This window comes from Oncorhynchus clarkii, chromosome 33 (genome assembly GCF_045791955.1).
Source record: "Oncorhynchus clarkii lewisi isolate Uvic-CL-2024 chromosome 33, UVic_Ocla_1.0, whole genome shotgun sequence".
Lineage (NCBI taxonomy): Eukaryota > Metazoa > Chordata > Actinopteri > Salmoniformes > Salmonidae > Oncorhynchus > Oncorhynchus clarkii.
This window is the reverse complement of record NC_092179.1, coordinates 6,396,581-6,420,166: the sequence shown is the minus strand read 5'-3', so window position 1 is coordinate 6,420,166 and position 23,586 is coordinate 6,396,581. Positions and strand designations below refer to the sequence as shown.

The following is a 23,586-nucleotide window of genomic DNA, read 5'->3' as shown; positions in this document are numbered from 1 at the left end:
ACTTATATTTTCATCTACATTTATTATGAGTATTTCTGTTGAATCAATGTGGCTATGCAAAATCACTGGATGTTTTTGGAACTAGTGAACGTAACGTGCCAATGTAAACTCAGATTTTTTTATATAAATATGAACTTTATCAAACAAAACATACATGTATTGTGTAACATTAAGTCCTATGAATGTCATCTGTTAGTGATTAATTGTATCTCTATATGTGCTTTTTGTGACTCCTCTCTTTGGCTGGAAAAATGGCTGTGTTTTTCTGTGAGTTGGTGGTGACCTAACATAATCGTTTGTGGTGCTTTCGCTGTAAAGCCTATTTGAAATCGGACACTGTGGAGGGATTAACAACAAGATTACCTTTAAAACAGTATAAAATACATGTCTGTTTGAGGAATTTTAATTATGAGATTTCTGTTGTTTTGAATTTGGCGCCCTGCACTTTCACTGGCTGTTGTCATATCGATCCCGTTAACGGGATTGCACCCGTAAGAAGTTTTTAAGAGTTGTTGAGAGACTGACTGCATCACTTCTTATTTTTATAAGAAACATTAATGTATTGAAAATTCCAAATTGTTTGCATAGTCAACTTACACACAGCTCTGATGCACACACTTACCCCACCAGACATGCCACCAGGGGTCTTTTCACAGTCCCCAAATCCAGAACAAATTCAAGATAGTGTAAAGTATTATATAGAGCCATTATTGCATGGAACTCCCTTCCATCTCATATTGCTCAAATGAACAGCAAACCTGGTTTAAAAAAAGTGAGGCAACACCTCACAACGCCTCTTCCCTATTTTACCTAGATATTTTGTGTGTACGTATTAATATGTAGGCTGTGTTTCGTTTTTAAATGTATGTAGTTCTGTCCTTGAGCTGTTTTTGTCTATTAATGTTCTGTAATATGTCATGTTTATTGTTTTGTGTGAACCCCAGGAAAAGTAGCTGCTGCCTTCGTAACAGCTAATGGGGATCATAATAAAAACAAAAATACTTCTGAGCCAGCTGTTGCCTCTCTTGTGTGAGATATTATGGAGGAACCATGAGCTCACGTGGGAAAGCATGCTCACGCGAGAGAGGGAATGCCCACTTACACAGACAGGAACCTTTCAAAAATGTTCAATGGTTAACAAACGGCCACACTCTAAAAATAAGGGGTTCAACAAGGGTTCTTCAGAACCATAGGGTTCTTGGCACTTAAATTTGTCCCCAAAATGTTCTTCCAAGAACCCATAGGAACAGGTTATTCCAAGAACCCATTGTTGTTGGGGTTCATTGAGGAACCTCATTAGTTCTCGCAGGAACCTAACTGCCCAACTGAAACATTTGGATTTGAAAGGACAGCAGGTGCAGGCACTTAACTGAAAAATGTAAAGATCTCCTCAATTTAAGGTTTGTCCCTGGTATCTAAATTCCTATTGTTTTATGATGATACCCTCTATCTTTTCATATTTGTGCAAATCTTTCTAAAACAGAAAATGGACACAATTCAATGGATATCAATCAACAGAGGTAAGAATATGTAGGCTATAAGAATATGTTGAAGGCTAGCTGTATTGAGTGCAGATGACTGAACTGCTCACCTTTGTCTGTAGGTATACAGATGAGGAGGCATACAAAGGTATGTCTATTGGTATTGGAATGTTATGCAGATCAAGTTTAGTAAACTAGCCACCATCCTTTACCCCATCTTCCCCTTCATGTGAAGCCTCAAAGCATGCATGAGGATTTACATACATGTAGCCTAGTAATTTGTTCAAAGTTTGGTCTGTGTTAAAATGCACATTTGATTTGAGTTTCATGCTGGCTGAGACAGTGTCTAAATTTAGACTCACTCCACACATAGTAACATTTAGATTTCACATTGTTCTCAGACAGCAAGCCTTTCATAACCATTTGTTTTGCCTGTGCTTATAGAAGTTAAGTGTTCATATGCATAAGTGTCGAGTTTTGTTGTGTAAATCATTTGCCCAACGTGATGGTTTCAGTGCCCCTGTGAGAGACCCTTCAGGTCAAGAAACCCCGTTGTTAAGGTTAAAATGTAAGAGCAGTGATAACAGGAGGAAAACAAACAACACCGTTGGTAAAATTGATTAGTGTCTGTGTATTGGCGACGGCATATGCACACAATGTTAATAATGCACCATGACGTCTGTCAAGAAGTAATATTCACGTTTTGATCTATTAAGAAGTGTTGTTTTACCGACGAATGTTTCGTATTTTATTGTCCCTGCCGCCATATTGGAAAACCCTTCCACCCAGTGACATCATAAAGCGTGTTCCTTCCGTCCGATGCTGTGTGGACCTGATTCAACTGAATGTGAACTGCTAGGAGACAAAGCAATGAAGTAATCCCCCCCGGATCAATCAAATGTGTCGTATTTAACTGTTTAGTAACTGAAACATAAACCACGATTTCAAGGTATGTATGCTATCTTGGTCTAATATGATTTCTAGGAGTCTATTTTTTTCTCTCTCCAAATAACGTCGTGAGTAATGTTCTGGGCTGATTCGGTTGGTCCGTCTGTTCCATTACCAGGGCACGATCTGGTTCTGTCTCACCAGGCAGGTTATGCCCTGTGTGGTTTAGCTTGCTGGCATGACCAGGGTCTGTACTGTATCGGACACTGTCGCCAATTAATAAATAGGCTGCTTCATGTATGTAGTTGAAAGGCTAGTCGGTTTGTGAAATTATGGTTTCAGATTTCTGTTTTAGAAACCCGTGTGTGTGGTATATTGTTTGTTTTTGTGTAGCTAGGTTTAATGTGATACCTAGTTAGCCTCTTGACATTGTTATTAACTTGGCTGGCTAGCTAGGTTAGAGTTAGCATTTGGCATTACCTAAATGGGCTCCAAATTATGAGTAGAGTTTGAAATAGCTACTATTTTAAGGCAAATCAATGTGTCACCTTAATCCTGGATGTTGCTCGTTAGCTAACTACCCGGAAAAGTAGTAGCCAGCTTGCTAACGTTGGATCAGGAAATAAGGCTACTGTAGCTAGCTAGCTTTCACGCTAACCAGCTAGTTAGCTATCCAACTGGATAACGTTCAAGCTAGAAAAAGAGTATGATACTGCGGTAGCTATTTTGTCTAGATTCCAGACATAAATATGTTCCGATCACCTGTAAAATCGAATTATGTCTGTAGTTGCTACAATCTTGGTGGAACATTTGTTGTGGTTTGCTGGTGGCTGAATGAATAACGATTAATTCCCCATTTGTTTCTTGTTCTGGGTTAGTTAATTTTAATGAACACTCAATGTGCGATAAGCAGTTTTATTTGTAGGCTAATTATAAAGGCATTGTTGCTAATAAAATAAGGTTTACTTACTGTGGCAACCATGAAACTGATTATTAATTTGATAACCAATAACAATGTATTGTGATCTAGGCTATATTTCAATCATACATTGGGAAATTATACTCGTGAAATAATTACATTAAATTATCATCATACCTACTTTGAATATGAATAAAATGTCACAATTTAATGTCAGATTATACATTTTGTCATAGAGGGGGCTTAAACGACCCCAAAGTTAAAATCATTCCTGGAAGCAATGCACACCAACATTGAAACCCATTTAAATTAAAATGTTTTAGGTGGGGTACCACCTAAATAATGGTAGGCTAGTATCACTCTACATTCCTCAAACTCAACTCTGGACCTCAAAGCCCATTCCACTGCATTTTTGTTTTTCCTCTCTAATCAGGGACTGCTTTAGACTTGGGACACCAGGTGGGTGCAATTAATTATCAGGTAGAACAGAACCAGTAGGCTTCGGAGCTCGTAGGGTAAGAGTTGAATACCCCTGCTCTACACTGGCGTACTGCTAAGCATGTCTAATATATAATATAACCTAACACATCTGTTAAGGGTAATGTGAGGTCCGTTGGGTTGCCGCCTGACTTGTTAAACAGTTTCTAGTCTGTCAACTTGTTTTTATCTGCTATTTGCTGAAATATTGATGTTTATTGAATTTCTCATTCCAGATCCTACTAGAAAAGGTGGAAACTTTGACACATTCGTAAATGGAGAAAATGGACTACAAGCTTGCTCCTTCTGAACTGGACAAACAGACTGAAACGTTGGTGTGAGAAATGCTCTTACACCCATGACTCATTAACTTTTGTCAAGCTGCATCAGAATTTGATTTTTTCGCAGAACTTTGGTCAGCTAACATGGATGGAGAGGAAGACCTCTCTCTTAAGAGTGAAGAAGATGTAGTAGATTCAGAAACTAATGGCATAGAAAACAAGAAAAGAGAGGCGAAAGGAACATGTCTAAAAATTGAGGGGCAAGATGGCTACGTGTTTAAATCATACAGCATTGCCCCCCATGACACTGCAGATGCAAAGGCCTCCTGTCCATCTAAAACACTGGCTAAAGACTTTTCCCCCGTGGCTTCAATTCACGAGGAGGAACCAGACAATTTATCTATTTCTCAGGTTGATGGACAATTTAAAATGAATGGGTCTGTCAATGAAACAGGTGAGGCGTGTGACAAACATAATTCTCTTAGGCCTACTTCTCCAGCCATTTCAAACAAAAGCCTAAATCTAAACACTGAGGTCAAGATAGAAAATGACACATCTGAACATATTGAGGAAGAGGATCCAAATAGTATGGAGGAGGGGACCCAAGAGGATGAAAGGTTATCATATGATAGTTCTGTAGGCCCCTTTGTTACTAGAGACAATACAGATGATTACAGTAGTATGCTTAGTGGGTACACAAGCACTCTTTATGATGTTGCGATGGATGCTGTCACTCAAAGCCTATTGTCATCCATGAGAAGTCCCGCTAATGCTAATCCCAGGAAGAAGTCCCCTGCCTGGAACCATTTCTGCATATCTCCACGTGATAGTACCAAAGCAATCTGTATGTACTGTATGAAAGAGTTCAGTCGAGGTAAGAACGAGAAGGACCTCAGTACAAGTTGTTTAATGCGGCACGTACGAAGGGCTCACCCCACTGTGCTTTTACAAGATGGCGACCTCTCCTCAAATACTCTGACTGCTTCTGCTGCCTCATCGGTAATATCCCCCTCAAATAACGGAAGCCTGGCAGCTAGCATTACTACTCCCGCCGCACGAAAGAACTCCTCACCGTCCACCTCTTCAGCAGAGGGCTCTGACATATCATCATCCAAAGAAGTGTTACCAAAACTCGAACCAAAACTAGAACAGGGTGCCAAAAACGACACTGGCACAGTCTCATCCTCACATTCCAACAACAACCATGAAGAAGCGATGGATGGAGGTGGGTCTGAGCGCCTCGCTGCAACTCCTAAAAACTCAAGTTCTCGTAGAAGATCAGCTGTGTGGAAGCATTTCTACCTGTCACCTGCTGACAGTTCCAAAGCAGTGTGTATACACTGCATGAATGAATTTAGCAGGGGTAAAAATGGAAAGGACTTGGGCACTAGCTGTCTGATTCGCCATATGTGGAGAGCCCACAGAGAAATTGTCATTGAAGAAAATGGACAGGGCTCCAACATCCCACCACCATATACAAACCCACCAATGCTATTGTCTCGCTTTCAGCTGCATCAGGACTCAGTAGTGGACATTAAAAAAGAATCCCTCTTCGCTCCATCCTCCCCAGAAACAATATCTGACGAAGTGCCCCATAACAAAGATGAAAGCATGGTTGTGAAGGAGTCTAACACAATAAACCAATTGGAACAGGATTCCTCCCTCAATCTCTGCTTTGGACTTCGAGATGAGGATGTTCCTTTACCTTCCTCACCGTGCGATCTGTCCCTTGAGGGCTCAGGCCTGAAAGAGGATCCGGCAAGTTCAATATTCCAACAAAACAAAAAAATAATGAAACGGGTGAAATCCGAAGTGTGGCACCATTTCATCGTCTCTCCAGGGGATCAGCTTAAAGCCCTCTGTCGATACTGCCCCTGTGTCATCAGCCGGGGGAAACGGGGCGACTTCGGAACCAGCTGTTTGATGAGGCATCTAATGAGAAGGCACCCTGATGTCCTCAAAAACCAAAAAAGTACAAATGATAAGGACTCCTCACCTCATCCCTACGCTATTCTTTCTGCCGCTGAGGCTGTTCCAGCCAAACTGACTAACAGCCCCGCTAAAGAGAAAAAGCCACATAACTCTGTGTTCAGTAAAAAGACATCAAAGTTGTGGAATCATTTTTCTATTTCCCCTTCCGATCCCACTAAGGTGGTTTGTTTGCACTGTAGCCGCACAATAAGTCGGGGCAAAAAGACAACAAACCTCGGAACTAGTTGTTTATTTAGGCACATGCAGAGATTTCATGGAAATGTTCTTGAAAGTAACAGTACTATCTCAGGTGATGTGCCGTCTGCTGAAATTTACGTTAAACACGAACTCATGGACACTTCTGTGTATGACGAAAACTGTGAAAGATTTGATGACTACCATCCGGTTGCCAAAAAAATCACCAAACTCGTTGCCGAAATGCTTGCACTGGATCTTCAGCCATCAGCCCTAGTAGAGAACACTGGTTTGAACCGACTACTGGAGTACCTTCAACCTCAATATTCTCTACCCTCCTCTTCATATTTCACCAGCATTGCCATACCAGACATGTATGAGAGGGTGAAGGAGGTTGTTCTCACACACCTGAAAGAGGCTGAGAGTGGTATCGTCCATTTCACAACAAGCATCTGGGTCACTAGCCAGACTCGGGAATTTCTGACTCTTACTGCCCACTGGGTTTCATACGAATCATGTGTTAGACCTCAGGGCGAGGACTTTCACTGCTCTGCTCTCCTCAGTGTGTCACAGATAGACTGTGACCATGACATGCTCAATATACAGAAGCAGCTTGAATACTTCTGGGACACCTGGATCAGCTCCTTAGGGCTGAAGAAAGGATTTACTGTAACCGACAACAATGCCATTGCAAACGTCCTGGAGGACAACGACCATGTCATTGTGCAGTGCTTTGGACACACCATAGACCTAATTGTGAGCGAAGCCATAAAGAGTCAGAGGATGGTTCAGAACCTTCTCAGCATCGCGCGGAAGATCTGTGAGCGAGTGTATCGCTCAGACAAAGCAAAGGAAAAGTTGGCTGAACTGCAGAAGGTTTACCAGTTACCTGAAAATTGCCTCATCCAGGACGTTCCCTCAAAATGGAGGACATCCTTCTTCATGCTTGAACGTCTGGTGGAACAAAAGAAAGCGGTCGACGAGATGTCGATAGAGTGCAACTTCAGGGAAATGATCAGTTGCGACCAATGGGAAGTGATGCAGTCGGTGTGCAATGCGTTGAAGCCCTTCGAAGTGGCCTGCAGGGAGATGAGCAATCGCACTGCTACTCTGGGTCAAGTCATACCACTGATACATATCCTCAACCGAAAGATAGACATGCTCTTCGACGAGACGATGGGCATCGACAACATGCTCAAGTCTCTGAAGGAAGCGATGGTGAGTAGGATGTCATCAATCCTACGCAACCCCAGGTACACTTGGGCGACAATGTTGGACCCGCGGTACAAGGCTTCCTTGTTCACGGAGGAAGAGGCGGAGCAATGCAAACAAGACCTCATCAGTGAACTTCAGGTGTCCCTTTCTACCTCAATTGAAACAAAGCCTTCACTATCCAACGGATGTGGTGGAGAGGTCCCAGCGTCATCAAATGGCTCTCCCTCAAACAACAAGGACAACCTCTGGGCACTCATGGATGACATCAGACACAAGATAAAACAGGAGGACAAGCCCAAATCATCAGAGCTGGCAGTGCTGGAATACTTGGAGGAGGACATACTTGATCAAAGCTGTGATCCACTGGACTATTGGAACCTGAAGAAGTTACTGTGGCCTGACCTTGCCAAAGTTGCTGTCCGCTACGTGGGCTGCCCTCCCAGCATTGTCCCAGCAGAGATTCTGTTCAGCACAGCCAGTGTGAACTGCACTCTGAATCAGCCCATGCCATTACTAGAAAACATGGAGGGGCTGCTCTTTCTAAAGGTCAACCTACCGTTAATTTATTATCAGCACTGATTAAAGCCATTGCTTATGAGGAGCTCCTTATCAAGGTCCAATTCATAGAACTGTGAAATGACCCTTTTAGATTCAGGGGTAACTAAAGGAGAATAGATATACCGAGGTTCATTTTCAAAACATGAGTGCATTTAGAATTGTTAATTGCATTAATGTGTACTACTGTTGAAACACTTTAGAACTTGCATCAGTCAGCAACTCAGTGACGTGTCAGGGAGGGAGGGGTGTATTTAGCAGTAGGGGTTGTGAATTTGTTCCTGTGTCTTTTTTTTCAATGTCAAAGTTGTCTTCTCTCTCCTTGTGCCTTATCCAAAACTAATTCAGGTCAAAATGCTGTAAATACTTGCACAAATCAAGTATGTCAATTTAAATGGCTTAATTTTAGAAACAATGCTGGGTTTTTTTTCTAAATGAACACATGGCCCAAAAATAAATGCTGTGACTTAAAGATGTTAAGTTTTGTTATTTAATTATTTCATTGTGAATTTGTGGCTCATGGTACTGTTGATTTAGAAATTGCTTTAACTTGCTGAAATATTTAATATTACGCAAGATATTGCCATTTCAGAAGCAATTTGTTTGAAAATGTCTATAGCACAATTTTAAGCTTATTTAAGGGATTAAATTATGGGTTGTCAAGTAATGTACATATGTATAAATAATGATTTCTGAACTTAATTTGATAAATGTGGAACCATGCAAATTGTTGTCATTTGTAAATAAAGGTTTCTTATGTAATCCTTTGTTCCTGGTTTTGTATACAGAATTGGACCTGTTCGGTAGTGGACATTGTAGCAAAAAATGTTCTTACTAGAAAAGTTCAGGCACCACCTGCCAGTTTCACATAGTATTCTCCCTACAAAACATGACCCAGACATCCCACTGTCATGGGGAACAGTCACCAGGGAATGTTTAAATGTAACCTTTCTGTAAACAGTGGTCTCTAGAAACATGTAATAGTGCCTCAAGTACTTCCTTGTAAGTCAACACACAGGACAAGTTTCCTCTTCAGTTTTATTCCAAAGCTCACAACAAGCAGTTTTGTTCTTATAGGAAACCATAAACACATTAAAATGGATCAATAGCATAATGAGATCTTTGAACTTATTTCAGAAAAATAAATGCAGTTTTGAAGGATGGCAGTTATTGAACTGGGGTTATCTGACCACTTTGTTTGAAGGAAGTGTTAGACAGTAAACCAGTTACCTGGTTTGGTGGAGTAAAATTGGATAAGTATATTGTATTGGATCATTTTCAGTTGAAGTAATGCAAGGCCTATATACACACTTTCTTTGCATGTGAATGTTTATCTAAGTTGGCCTTGCCAGACACATTCTAGTAATTTCCATATTAAAAAAATAAAGCAGGTGATCCTTTCGGCATACCCTACCAATACCTGGCTCCAAACAACTTATAGCCCAAAAGAGTGATTGAGTGTTCTGTTTTCAATACACTGCAATTTAGTTTTGGTTATTTACAATTTGGTCATAAGAAAAAACTAAATCCTGAAAAACAACATCCCTGTCAGTTCAACTGGGATGCTCAGGGTCGGGTACTCTTTCTAGCAACACCAGTTTGTCTTCCAGGTTTATACTGAAGAAAGGAAACCGAAAGGCATTCAACAACATGTTGCTGTAACCTTGGATGAAGGCCAAAGGCATGTGGGAGTCTTTGAGTAGTGCTATCTGAGTGGCATTGGCCTCCATCAGAACATGGGAGTAGGTCTTCATATCAGGGTGTCCAGGGCCAACGTCTTCTCTCTTGTCATACCTGACAATAGAACACAAAGCTGAATCCTTAGAATGCCTTTAGAAGGTTGGAAACAGTTATATTCCAGAATAGAATACCTAGTGAAACTAACCTCCAGTTTCTGTTCAGTTCTAAGAAACGTGACACTCCAGTTTGGGCAGCAAATACATCAATATGAACAGAGACATCTGAGGAGAAGCAATTGATTACATACAGCCTTTAATCAGTGTTTCTGCAACCATGATACTTCCCTTACTGTCTGATATTAAAAAAAAAAGAAGTGGGTAAACACTGATAGCAGCGAGTAAATTAACGCTCCCTACTATACATAATACATTTTTCCGTAAAAGGTGGTGAAAAGTTCACTAAAAATAAGAAAGGTGTGTAAACACCGTTTACCCTCCACTACATCACTGCTCTTACCTGATGTAGATGGTACTAGTTTATGTAGTACCTGCACCCCCCTGCCTCCAGGGTAGTTGTGATGGGACACGTACAGAGATATGCTGGAGTATGCAGCATTTGTCACCAACTGGCCAACCACGATTAAGGAGCCAAGTTTATACATCCAAGATTTGTGGTAGTTGTTCAGACTGTAGGACCGAGAATTAAAAGGTTCAACATTATTAAATAATGTGGTTTCTTTGTCCACACTTAAAGTATGTCCCCGAAAGACAATTGAACTGTGACTCCATCCTGAAGGCCAAAAATGTCAATAAGCTTCTACCATGTTTTTTCAACATTATACTAAACCTCCCTAAACAGACAACACTCATGCCAATAACAGCCTCTCTCTCCTTACATGAAGGAGCAGCCCCGTGCAGCCACTATATTCAGCACAGGGAAGGTGTAGAGGATAAAGCGTAGCTCCTTATGGGGCAGGAAAGAGTAGAGCAGGATAAATCCTACAGTCGGCAGCAGCAGGGTGCGCGTCCGTCTGTCCAGCAGGCCTAGGGGGATGAACAGAACTGCGCAGCCCAGGGCACGGGGTAGAGCAGAGTAGAAGTACCACAGAAAGGGGGAGGTTTACTGGGGGAGAAAGTCAAGGAAAGATAGCAAGTTGTTTTCAGATCAAAAGTGGGCTCTCCGTGATGAGTGGAAAATGACCCCATTACTTTCGGAATATTATCACAAACATTGATACTGACTCAGAATCAATCAAGGAGAAGCAGGTGTCAAGCTGCATTGCATGATTTAATTAGTTGACTGTGGGCATTATTGTTAGGGGTTTATAACAAGCATTTAGTGAAGTGAAGGATATTCCCCAGTTGGAGCTCTTGTTCAGGATGGTGTTGTACCAGAGTACCTGGCCCTCGGGCCAAAGCAGCTTATTCCAGAAGAATGAGTCAATGCAGACAGTCAAAGCTGAAAGAGAGAAGATAAAATTAGACGTTCATCTAAAGAGCACATATATTTATGACACTTCTAATCCTGAAAAACTACAGGGTATGTATGCATTTGTTCCAGGCAAGCTACAGCACACCCGACTCATCTAACTACTATAGCCTAGCCAGCTGTGTTAGTGCTGCGCTGGAGCAAAAGCCTGCACACTCTGTAGTTATCCAGGACCATAATTAGTGTTGCTGATAACAGATTTACCTAGTGACAGAGCACCTGCAGGAATGGCATAGTAGAACAGTTGAAGGATCCCCAGCCTCCTGCTCAGTAGTGACATGAGCAGCATAAGACCCAGGTAGAGACACAGTTCTGATCTAAACCCGATGATGACGAGCGCAGAGAGACAGATGAAGGACCCATACCTCTGCCCCATCCATGCAGTGAACGCCAACAGAACTAGGAAGAAAACAGAACAGACCATTTAACTGCATAAGATAATCATCAGTGAAACTGCTGGAAGAAAGGACTTAAAATAGACTATATACACAAAATTATGTGGACACCCCACACCCGTTGCTGAAAGGTATATAAAAATCAAGCACACAGCCATGCAATTTCCATAGACAAACATTGGCAGTAGAATTGCCTTACTGAAGAGCTCACTGACTTTCAATGTGGTACCGTCACAAGACGCCAGCTTCCAACAAGTTAGTTAATCAACTTATGCCCTGCTAAAGCTGCTCTGGTCAACTGTTAGTGCTGTTATTGTGAAGTGGAAACGTCTAGGAGCAACAAACAGGTCAGCAGTGAAGTGGTAGGCCACACTAGCTCACAGAACGGGACCGCCGAGTGCTGAAGCACTTAAAACATTTTTTTGGCCTGTCCTCACTAAAGAGTTCCAAACTGCTTCTGGAGGCAACGTCTGCACAGTAACTTTGTCGGGAGCTTCATGAAATGGGTTTCCCTGGCCGAGCAGCCGCACACAAGCCTAAGAGCACCATGTGCAATGCCAAGCGTCGGCTGGAGTGGTGTAAAGCTTGCCGCCATTGGACCCTGGAGCAGTGGAAATGTGATCTTCGGAGTGATGAATCATACTTCACCATCTGGCAGTCCAACGGACTAATCTGGGTTTGGCGGATGCCAGGAGAACGCTACCTGCCCCAATGCATAGTGCCAACTGTAAAGTTTGATGGAGGAGGAATAATGGACTGGGGCTCTTATTCATGTTTCTGGCTGGGCCCTTTGTTCCCATGTAGGGAATTCTTAACACTACAGCATACAAGGACATTCTAGATGATTCTGGGCTTCCAACAGTTTGGGGAAGGTCCTTTTCTGTTTCAGCATGACAATGCCCCTGTGCACAAAGCGAGATCAATACAGAAATGGTTTGTCGAGATCGGTGTGGAAGAACTTGACTGGCCTGCAGAGCCCTGACCTCAACCCTATCGAACACTTTGGGATGAATTGGAACACCAACTGCGAGCCAGGCCTAGTTGCACAACATCAGTCCCCTACTTCACTAATGCTCTTATGGCTGAATAGAAGTCCCCGCAGCAATGTCCCAACATTTAGTGAAAAGCCTTCCCAGAAGAGTGGAGGCTGTTAAAGCAGCAAAGGGGGGAACCAACTCCTTATTAACACCCATGATTTTGGAAAAAGGTGTTCAATGAGCAGTTGTCCACATACTTTTGGTCATGTAGTGTATTTTAAAGGTGCAGCACCTAGAATTGCTCACCAATAGCATGTGTAAGCTAGGTTAATTGCAACAGCACTAGGCTCCAGTCAAAACAAATCTGCCCCCTCACCCCAATCCATTTTCATGTAACATGGGAGACTCGCAATTGAGCCTTACTTTCAGTTTTGGTCCTCCAGCTTTAAACAGCTGTACAAATTGTATTTTTTGTTATCAAAAATATATTTCACATTGATTTAAATGGTACAATGATTCCCTACAATATGCCGTGCTCGTTTCCTCACTGAAATTGAGAAAACAGTGTAGAATTGTAGCAACCAGGAAATGGCAGTCATTTTTACATTTGGCACTTGATCCAATATCCACTACATAACATAGCCAAAGTCAAAACAGCTCTCCCATTTTGATAACAGGTGCCACTCGGCAGGAGAAAGCAATAGGCGAATATCACAGCCAATCACAATGCTGCGGGTAAGTAATACTGTGAAACACCATCATTCCACTATTACTGGAGATATATTATGGACATGATCTGAAATTACAATGGAAAAAATCCTTTCTGTAGCACCTTTAACACATTGGCAGACATTTTTATTAGAGGTCGACCGATTATGATTTTTCAACGCCGATACCGATTATTGGAGGACCAAAAAAAGCCGAAACCGATTATTGGAGGACCAAAATAAGCCGATACCGATTAAATCGGGCAATTTTTTAAAATGTATTTGTAATAATGACAATTACAACAATACTGAATGAACACTTATTTTAACTTAATTTAATACATCAATAAAACATGAAACATGTTCAATTTGGTTTAAATAATGCAAAAACAAAGTGTTGGAGAAGAAGGTAAAAGTGCAATATGTGCCATGTAAAAAAGCTAACGTTTAAGTTCCTTGCTCAGAACATGAGAACATATGAAAGCTGGTGGTTCCTTTTAACATGAGTCTTCAATATTCCCAAGTAAAAAGTTTTAGGTTGTAGTTATTATAGGAATTATAGGACTATTTTTCTCTATACCATTTGTATTTAAGTAACCTTTGACTATTGGATGTTCTTATAGGCACTTTAGTATTGTCAGTGTAACAGTATAGCTTCCGTCCCTCTCCTCGCTCCTGGGCTTGAACCAGGAACACAACGACAACAGCCACCCTCGAAGCAGCAGAGCAAGGGGAATAACTACTCCAAGTCTCAGAGCGAGTGATGTTTGAAATGCTATTAGAGCGCTCCACGCTAACTAGCTAGCCATTTCACATTGGTTACACCAGCCTCATCTCAGGAGTTGATAGGCTTGAAGTCATAAACAGCAGAGCTGCTGGCAAAACACACGAAAGTGCTGTTTGAATGAATGCTTACGAGCCTGCTGGTGCCTACCACAGCTCAGTCAGACTGCTCTATCAAATCATAGACTAAATTATAACATAATAACACACAGAAATACGAGCCTTAGGTCATTAATATGGTCAAATCCGGACACTATCATCTCGAAAACAAGACATTTATTCTTTCAGTGAAATACGGAACCGTTCCCTATTTTATCTAATGGGTGGCATCCATAAGTCTAAATATTCCTGTTACATTGCACAACCTTCAATGCCATGTCATAATAACGTAAAATTCTGGCAAATTAGGCGGCCCAAACTGTTGCATATACACTGACTCTGCGTGCAATGAACGCAAGAGAAGTGACACAATTTCACCTGGTTAATATTGCCTGCTAACCCGGATATCTTTTAGCTAAATATGCAGGTTTTAAAAGATATACTTCTGTGTATTGATTTAAAAAAAGGCATTGATGTTTATGGTTAGGTACACATTGGAGCAACAATACGCACCGCATCGATGATATGCAACGCAGGACACGTTAGATAAACTAGTAATATCATCAGCCATGTGTAGTGATTACGATTGATTGATTTTTTTATAAGATAAGTTTAATGCTAGCTTTCAACTTACCTTGGCTTACTGCATTCGCGTAACAGGCAGTCTCCTTGTGGAGTGCAATGTAATCAGGTGGTTATAGCATTGGGCTAGTTAACTGTAAGGTTGCAAGATTGAATCCCCGAGCTGACAAGGTAAAAATCTGTCATTCTGCCCCTGAACAAGGCAGTTAACCCACCGTTCCTAGGCCGTCATTGAAAATAAGAATGTGTTCTTAACTGACTTGCCTAGTTAAATAAAGGTGTTAAAAAAAATACAAATAAAAATCAGTGTCCAAAAATACAGATTTCTGATTGTTATGAAAACTTGAAATCGGCCCTAATTAAAATCGGCCATTCCGATTAATCGGTCGACATCTATAATACAAATTAAGAGTTTATCCTACATGAGGCTTCTCCAACAGTATTTTCATCAAAATTTTCATCCAATAAATTTGTATACTATAGTCATGTCTTTAATATATATCAGTGTCTCTTACCTATTGGCAGTGCAAATACATTGGGGAGGGGTCTCGTGCTGTAGAACATGAGATGGAACTGTGAGGCGCAGGTGAGGCAGAACAGTCCTGCAACTGTCGACCCGAACTGCCTCCGAACCTCCCTCTGCATGCTCCATAGAGCTAATGTCACACACACTCCCAGGCAACCTCGCACTGGATAGCAAAAAAGGTACACATCAATACATTTGAGTAAGTGGACTGATTTGTGCCAGACCTGTCAAGCTGTACTTGATTTAGTTTGTACTATGGAAACAATTGAGTAGTCCCAAAAGAGAAAAATATATTGAACCCAGGTCTTCTCTATTGCACTGCTGTTATGGATATCATATAATAGTAGCAGGACTTACCCATCAGTTGTGTGTAGAATTTAGAAGCCTCCAGTAGTGACAGCAGGTAGAACAATGGGGAGCATACCGTTGATATGAACACAGCACCAAGGAATGTCCGTGGCACCACACCAGGGAATTCATGGTGGTCATACTGGTGAGACAGTGGGAAGATACTGTCAACATAAGCAATGGAGTTCTGGCATTTACATTTTTTTTAAACTAGGCAAGTCAGTTAATTACAAGTTCTTATTTACAATGATGGCCTACCCCGGCCAAACCCGGACGACGCCGTGCCAATTGCGCGCTGCCCTATGAGACTACCAACCACAGCCGGATGTGATGCAGCCTGGATTCGAACCAGGTACTGCAGTGTCTTAGACCACCCGGGAGCCTAAACTATTTGTCATTGTTTAGGGGGGCACAAAATGACTTACGGGCAGGTAATGTTGTAGAACGCTTTATCAATAAATAGTGTAACACTGTCAACAAGCATTTGCACCATGCATGTGTAAAGAAGATTAATGTTAGCTAACTTTTAGCTAGCTACCGTTAACGTTAGTTGGCTGTTGTATGCGTAGGTCTGTCTTACCTTTTCAAAATCAAGTCTGTGATAAAGAATATCATGCACTGCTTGTAAGTTGAAACTCTCTTCAACTTTTGTAAAAGGACAAATAAACAAATGTAATAGAGCCACCGAAATGAGTACAAACAACAGTGATTTCCCAGACGCAGCCCTCTTCTCTGCCATGACGTGAACGCAAATAGGAAGTTGACGCATGCGCAAGAATATGGAAATATTAATTTATTTTTCCACGTGGAAGAATGAAGACCGGTGTCCCGCGCGTGGCAGAATATCATTGGTACTTACAGTGATTGACGGGCAAAATGGCAAATCACGACAAGCCACACTCGTACCAAGAGCCTGTCCGGAAAAAAGTAGCTATTTTTTTTCTACCTGCATGTACATAATACTTTCGAATGCTTTGCATAGATAACGCTAGCTAACTTCCAATGAATTGTTTTATATGTGGCTGGACTCTGTGCTGCATGTTTTTAGGGATAGGACGTTTGCTGGCAAGTGGCTAAGGTATAACGTTAGCTATGATGTGAAACTTCGAGTCATTCAACTGCTATCCATCTAACGTTACTGTAGTTAGCCAGAATGCTATCGTTCCGTCAATTATTGTGGCTATTTTTTAACCTAGCTTTGATTTTACTATCACAATGCACCCATGCAAAAGACTTAAAAAGCTCATGTCATACCTGCAAACAGATAGCTGATAACTTCATTAAGGTAAGTTTGAAATGTTGTTCTGTGCATAATTTGCCTTGGCTAGCTTGGCAGTACTATCAATTGGTCTGATTCAAACCACAATCAATTGATGTGCTTTTATTTACCAGTGGGCAACCAATGATGGTGTATTGTGCTTGAAATGCGTTAATGTAACTAAGCCCTCCTGTTCTGACCTTGATGTAGGCTATGTAATATGACTGAACATCATAACACCAGTATACTAGTGAGTCAACTAACGTTAGTCAATTAACATTAGACCAGTTTATAATGTGGGAGTCAGACCAAATAACTAGCTAACATGTGTGCTCTTTACACCCAGATTACCAGACACAGTGCTGTAGTACATTTTCACCATTGATGAAATGACTGCCATAATATGTGTCTGGTTAGCTAGTCTTCATCCTCACACTACTTGTACCAACAGGGATTGGACCAAACAAAAAAGCAGAACTTTGGTGGAGGAAACACCGCTTGGGAGGAGAGGGCACTTTCCAAATATGAGACGAGGTAAGATTCCTATACACCACTCATCACACAAACGATTCCTCCTAATGCTGGACTGTTGCTGTGCTTATCACACATCTGTTTGCTCTGATCAGTGATTGCTAAACCTATTTGACATGCTGACCAAGACCACGTATTCTCTGTTGACCCAGTGGCACAATAGAAGCTGATTTCTCTGTCTCCTCTTCCCTTTCCCTCCTCCCCCTCTCCTCAGTGAGATCCGCCTAGTTGAGATTCTGGAGAATCTGTGTGAGAGCAGCAGCTTTGACTGTAACCACATGGTAGAGGAGCATGAGGACCACTTTGAGACCTGGTGGTTCAAGAGGTGAGTACTTGACCTGAGTGATCAGCTAGAACACGAGGGCAGCACATGTCCCATGAGCGCAAAACCCCTTACTTACTTAGGCGTTTTACTTCTCCTGGAGCATAGGCCATTGACATCAGATTTCATGACTCCTTATCACTATATTTGTCCTTGTAGAATATCAGAACTTCCAGGCTACAAGTCAATGGTGTATTGTGATTTGACATCTCACTCTTCCAATCCAGGCAAAAGAAGCATCCTGATCTGTATAAGTGGTTCTGCATTGATACCATCAATGTGTGCTGTTTGAATGGAACATTTGGCCCAGATTGCAATGGTAAATACGTACTCCTCCAACACCACATTTATTTGACTAATACCAACCAGCCATGGGTGAATGAGAATCATCTGTTTCCTTCTGACAGCCTGTGTGGGGGGTTCCGAGAGGCCTTGCCATGGCAACGGTGTGTGTGACGGTGATGGAACACGAGGGGGTAATGGCAGGTGCAACTGTGACCATGGTTACAAGGGGGAGTTCTGTCTGGATTGCATCGACGGATACTTCAATGAAATTAGGAACGACACGTTTTCACTATGCACAGGTATTTGGTTTATTATGTTTGCATGTTATTTTTTAACAATGGTTTACACAAATCCATTCCTTTCAGATCTAAGCAATGTGCCTAGGGGACAGGCTAGGGGTGTATTTGGAGCAGGGCATGCATCTCAGACCACCTTTCCCACTCAATCCCATACACTACAGAGTGCCACTCCTCCTGCAAGACCTGCACTGGTCTAACCAATGAGGACTGTGAGAAGTGCAAGACTGGCTGGGGGGAGGATGACGAGGGAGCCTGTCTTGGTGAGAGAGACATTTTTATACTTTTCTGTGGCATAAGTACTTTCCCTGTCATGAATTTGACATCAAGATCAAATTCACTTTTCCTGTTGCTTCTCATTGTGTGACACTAGATGTGAACGAGTGCTTGAACGACCCTCCTCTCTGCAAAGAGGATCAGTACTGTCTGAACACAGATGGCTCCTTCTCCTGTAAAGGTACTGTAAAGCTGGTTTACTACTTAGTGAGAGGACCATATTTACTATATTGTTGGATACATACAGCTATTGTATTAGGGACTGAAAATATAAATATGTATACTGACTAAGCTATTTGTAATAAACTTTAAACAAGTATTAACATTTGAACTCTGTGTTCTCCTCTCTGGTAGGCTGTGACAAGGTGTGTTCAGGCTGTACTGAGGCAGGGCCTGATAAGTGCCAGAGCTGTGCTCCTGGGTACCAGGACACAGAGGGCACCTGCACAGGTAGGGAGGGAGTCATGGTTAACTGCGTTCGTGGAGTGTGTCTGAAAGTGGACTTTGCAAAACAAGTGGGAGGATCAACACGAAGTGTATCGAAAAAGTAACCGCTTGCTTGCTGCTTCCTTGTAGCATTTTAGCTAAGCCTAACCCCTTTCCTAACCTAAACCTCATTCTCCTAAAGTGCCACGTTACTTTTCCTGACATACCTAACCGGCTTTGCTAAAATGCTACAAGGAAGCAGTCACGCGAAAGTCTTGAGTGGAGACCAATCTCACCGCTTTTTTTCACGCAATGCCCACTTTGTCACATTCCACATATGCAGTTACCCACACTTGGAGCTAGGACATCTCACCTTACAGTATGGCCCTGAAGTATCTTCCTTTCCTCTCTCCCTCCCTTCATCACTTCTTTGTAATTTTATTCATTATTTCATCCTTTCTTCCTTCTTTCCCTCCTTGATGTTGCCACCTTCAGTTGTCCAGCCTGTGTACCCTGTTGGCCAGTAACAGAGAGGCAATAGTCTTGGACATAGAGTAACTCGTCCACAATGGAGGTTTGTCCATAGTCTGGACACTACCTTAAAGGCAGGACGATACAGTACATTACCACTCGCAATGCTATCCCTACATTTCTCTACATGCTAAATCTAGATCCATGTTTTAACTGTCAGATACTTTGCTTAAATATACTTTTTATGCTTTAAAGATGCACTATGCTGAAATCGCTCCGCATTTTCTTGGTTGCTGAAATTCTATTTGTTTGCCTAATTTCAGTTTGTGACATGTCAGGCAAGTATAGTGTAGAGAATCATTGTACCATCTAAACTGCTGTGAAATATCTTTTCCATAACCAAAAATATTGTATTTTCAGCTGTTTGAAGCTGGTGTACAAAACCGAAAGTAAAATACTTAAAAACAGGAAGCATAGAAATAACACCCATGGAACAGATCTACCGCTTCATAGACTTGCTTCCAATGAGTGACAGATCTGTAACTCACATTTCTATGTGAATTTGGTCGGGTCACCCAAAAAGTAACGTATTGCATCTTTTAATGAAATGGGAATGACATGGATGGTGTTGAATGCTTATTGACATGCTCGTAACTCCTTGGCGGTCTGTGACATTTAAGATGAGGGAGGACGATTATTTGTTTTATGAGCATGGCCTTATTTCTATTACAGCATATTGGATATCTGTCATTGGTATTTTATTCACCCAGCCCAATGTAACATCGCTAGGTTTAGGCTACTACATAATACTCAAATTTAGCAAACAAGACTTTCTTTTGGACAACTTCAGGTATATTTATCCCCATTCCGTTCGCTTCCGTTTTAAATGTTTTTCAACAGAATTGCCGGAATGAATATTTTCATAGCACTTAGCACATAGCACTTTCATAGCAGCCACATACGAACAGCATGATAGTTTTGTGCTTTGTATCGCATCTACGTACTCTCCTCCTCACTTTTTCACTTGTGGACTTCAGTGCAAAACACATCAGCTGTTAGTGACCAGGCGGAAGAAAAACTTTCCAAGCAGCACCTTCATATCATAACTGCTACACACAGCCTACATTGTCACCATATTAGCGAACATCATTCCCAACACATTAGTAAATCTGCTACAATCATGCAGTTCAGCAGTTGCACCGGCGGGTCCTGGTGGCATTAAATTACTAAAACTTAAAGCTTACCTTGACTTGGAAGAGTTCCAGTGTTGGATAGCCATAGCTAGCTAATTAACATAGCATCCCTCTGTTTCAGTGTAAGCTATACTAGCTAGCTGCATTCGCCAGCAAAGTGAAAATGAAAGAAATACAACTATATATAGCTAGCTCTTGTTTCTCCTTAATTTTTCAAGAAATTAATTTGTTCAAAACTGTTCTTCTATTGTCTTTCTATCTTTGAGTCAACTACTCACCACTTTTTATGCACTGCAGTGCTAGCTAGCTGTAGCGTATGCTTTCAGTACTAGATTCATTCTCTGATCCTTTGATTGGATGGACATGTCAGTTCATGCTGCAAGAGCTCCGATAGGTTGGAGGACGTCCTCTGGAAGTTGCCTTAATTACTGTGCAAGTCTTTGGAATTGGTTGAGAACCATGAGCCTCCTAAGTTTTGTATTGAAGTCCGTGTACTCAGAGGTGGACGGAAACCAGCTGACCTCCGGCTACACCATCGTGCTACCCTACAAAGTGCTGTTGGGGCTACTGTAGCCCTTCATTTCAAAACAGTCTGTTTTAATCAATTATTTGGTGACGTGATTATATTTTGTATAGTTTTATGTAAAAAGGATAACTTGTTTTAATGTTTCACTTTTTTATGAAATTCACTGAGGATGTTGCTGTTTGTTACTATACAAATACTTTTCCAACTGCTGATGTAAAAGGGCTTTATAAAACCTCTGTCTGAACCTCATCTCCAAAACACATTTTTCTGGAAATTGAAAAAAAATGACCATATTTTCCCATTGCCGAACATACAATTATAAAACTTCAGGAGCTATTTTGAATACATTCTTGGTTATAGAGTCATGAAATTAGTACACTGAGGGAATTTAATGCTTTTAATAAATGTAACAACATTTTAAAAATCATTGTCAGAAAGTCATTAGACAGTGCTGAAAACCAATTTGATGGTTGATCTGTTTAGATGTGAACGAGTGTGAGCAGCCTGACGCTGTGTGTACTGCGGGAAACCAGGAGTGTGTGAACAACAAAGGAAGCTACATCTGTATCTGTGCCAGCGGGTACGAGGAACAGGAGGGAGTCTGCGTCACAATACCTGAGCCAGGTAATCAATAATAACAGTCTTGACTAGTTGATTTATGATTTTAAAATGCATTTTATACATGACAACACACTTTAATTGAGTGTCGTTAGTTATCTTGTGTTATTTTTTCATGTAACTGCATTCTGCATAATAAGTCATGTTGACCACAACCATGAATTAAATCCAAATCAGGTTAAGGTCACTGTAGTTACTACTACAGTAACAGTATACTCTCTGAAATACTGCAGGTGCAGTTGTATCAGATGACTCTTGGTTCTCTTGGTTGACACTGTATTTGACATCAGTGCATGATCAAGCAAGTATGTGTTTGACGTTTTTCTCAAATTATATGTCCACAATGAGGTCATTCCTTTTGCAGCGTACGCTATACATAAAGACAAAATAAACTCCACAAGGAAAGGATATTGTGTTTCCTTGTACAGTATATGAGTTGAGGGGTGTGGGACTTCCAGCGTTGGTCAGTTATTTTCAAGTGCTTGTGGTTTTGTCTTTGTTACCTTCAGAGGAGAATGAGGAGGCGGCTGACACAGTGAAACGTCCAGAAGAGCACGTGGACCTTTGACCTCAGGAAAATAACCAATTGGAACAAACCAGGAAGAGCATTTGGAGTAAATGTATTAGGTCGTTGTGACCTGTGAGACTACACCCCTATAGCTCACAGCATCAAAATATCCTGAGGCCACTACTTTTAAATAACTACATGGCAGTTATTGAACACTTGATATGCATACTGCACTCTTCAGACTTTTTTACCTGTGGATTATGGATGGACAGCCAACAGAATGGCTGACAAAATAAAGGTTCAACCCCCAAGTACTCTGGTTCTTGTTTTTATATTCATGCAGGATTTTAACGTAATTCAAATAAAGTTTTTGAGAACAGAAATGATGGTGCATAGGTCAGATTATGGATCTTTCTGGATTAGCAGTGCCTAAAACATCCTCTTGGGGGCAGTCAATGCAATTCAAATACTGTTGTTGTAGTTTTCAAAATTGAACTCAGAGTGGCACCCTAACCACAGAATACATCTCAAATCAGCTGTTAGTTGGATGAATCGGCAGAATGAAACGTACTGTTTTGTTTGAGATTAAATGGATCAAATGTGGTATTATTTTAGGGTTAGGCAATTGAAAAGATTGACGACCATGTCTTGTGGCTGAACTAGTGAAATGTGTATGTTTTAGTATGAACCTGATCCTAAATCATCAAATCAACTGTTGTCTGCTCCTGATCAAAGGCCGCATATCATATCCAACTAACCTGCTTCTCACCCTCCTAAGGAATGACACAAATTGTTATGACTGTTTTTGCAGCCTTAGAGCTGGATGAGGAGCCAGTCGAAACCTGTCCTGGCTGGTGCTTTCCACAAAAAAAAGACCCCCCCCCCCCCCCCCCCATTCACACACTGTTATTGCCCACATTTCCTCTCTGTGGTACTTTTCCAGTGTTTCATCTGCTCAAAACCACAATGTGTGCCAAAAGTGAGATGAGATTTGAGTTTACAAGAAACCTCACTGATATTCCCCATCTGTATGCATAATGGTTTTGTTTTTTGCACCCAGATGCAAGATGTTATGTCAGCATTGTAAAATTAGATGGGCCAAGATCTCCCTACATATGCTATATAAATGTAATTCAGGATTGTATAGATAAGTGGTGTATAGATGATGCCCTAATATTGCTCGGAAATACAAGGAAAGCTCCACTTGCAACACTCCACCGACTCAACAGTGTATTGCAGTCAGTGAGGAAAGTATGCATTCGTGTCACAACAGGTTGCTGTGGATACTTAGTGATGCCATGAGTATAGT

The 23,586-nt window shown here is 41.4% G+C and overlaps 3 protein-coding genes across 4 annotated transcripts; 2 read left to right on the top strand and 1 right to left on the bottom strand.

The window, feature by feature from the left end:
* The first annotated feature begins 2,246 nt into the window (after positions 1 to 2,246).
* On the top strand, positions 2,247 to 8,744 carry LOC139393036 (zinc finger, BED-type containing 4). The gene is made up of 2 exons (XM_071141359.1): positions 2,247 to 2,430; positions 4,002 to 8,744. Exon 2 carries the CDS (start codon positions 4,191 to 4,193, stop codon positions 8,004 to 8,006), a length of 3,816 nt encoding a protein of 1,271 aa, XP_070997460.1. The 5' UTR covers positions 2,247 to 2,430; positions 4,002 to 4,190; the 3' UTR covers positions 8,007 to 8,744.
* A 262-nt stretch (positions 8,745 to 9,006) lies between these two features.
* LOC139392750 (ALG12 alpha-1,6-mannosyltransferase) lies at positions 9,007 to 16,310 on the bottom strand. Its single transcript, XM_071140993.1, has 9 exons — positions 16,148 to 16,310; positions 15,577 to 15,709; positions 15,209 to 15,382; positions 11,355 to 11,549; positions 11,018 to 11,120; positions 10,558 to 10,782; positions 10,179 to 10,348; positions 9,868 to 9,943; positions 9,007 to 9,776 (listed from the first exon to the last, which is right to left on the bottom strand). Exons 1-9 carry the CDS (start codon positions 16,304 to 16,306, stop codon positions 9,536 to 9,538), a joined length of 1,476 nt encoding a protein of 491 aa, XP_070997094.1. The 5' UTR covers positions 16,307 to 16,310; the 3' UTR covers positions 9,007 to 9,535.
* Positions 16,311 to 16,433: 123 nt separating this feature from the next.
* Positions 16,434 to 22,591, top strand: LOC139392826 (cysteine-rich with EGF-like domains 2). Of its 2 annotated transcripts, XM_071141109.1 has the most exons (11): positions 16,434 to 16,852; positions 17,277 to 17,359; positions 17,571 to 17,681; positions 17,906 to 17,997; positions 18,086 to 18,262; positions 18,424 to 18,522; positions 18,633 to 18,716; positions 18,890 to 18,985; positions 21,635 to 21,775; positions 22,003 to 22,074; positions 22,279 to 22,591. In XM_071141109.1, the coding sequence occupies exons 1-11, from the start codon at positions 16,721 to 16,723 to the stop codon at positions 22,335 to 22,337; spliced, it is 1,146 nt and encodes a 381-aa protein (XP_070997210.1). In that variant the 5' UTR covers positions 16,434 to 16,720; the 3' UTR covers positions 22,338 to 22,591. The 2 variants fall into 2 exon arrangements, with proteins under 2 accessions (XP_070997210.1, XP_070997211.1); XM_071141110.1 differs by lacking the exon at positions 22,003 to 22,074.
* The last annotated feature ends 995 nt before the right edge of the window (positions 22,592 to 23,586 follow it).

Bases quoted from the DNA above. Each gene is read 5' to 3' on its own strand.
- LOC139393036 (XM_071141359.1), top strand. From the start codon at position 4,191: ATGGATGGAGAGGAAGACCTCTCTCTTAAGAGTGAAGAAGATGTAGTA.
- LOC139392750 (XM_071140993.1), bottom strand. From the start codon at position 16,306: ATGGCAGAGAAGAGGGCTGCGTCTGGGAAATCACTGTTGTTTGTACTC. The intron at 15,383-15,576 runs GTAAGTCCTGCT...TTTGCTATCCAG, and splicing joins ATTCTACACACAACTGATGG to TGCGAGGTTGCCTGGGAGTG. The intron at 10,349-10,557 runs GTAAGGAGAGAG...TCGGTCCTACAG, and splicing joins GCACGGGGCTGCTCCTTCAT to TCTGAACAACTACCACAAAT.
- LOC139392826 (XM_071141109.1), top strand. From the start codon at position 16,721: ATGCTATCGTTCCGTCAATTATTGTGGCTATTTTTTAACCTAGCTTTG. The intron at 18,986-21,634 runs GTAGGGAGGGAG...TGATCTGTTTAG, and splicing joins CACAGAGGGCACCTGCACAG to ATGTGAACGAGTGTGAGCAG. The intron at 21,776-22,002 runs GTAATCAATAAT...GAAATACTGCAG, and splicing joins CGTCACAATACCTGAGCCAG to GTGCAGTTGTATCAGATGAC.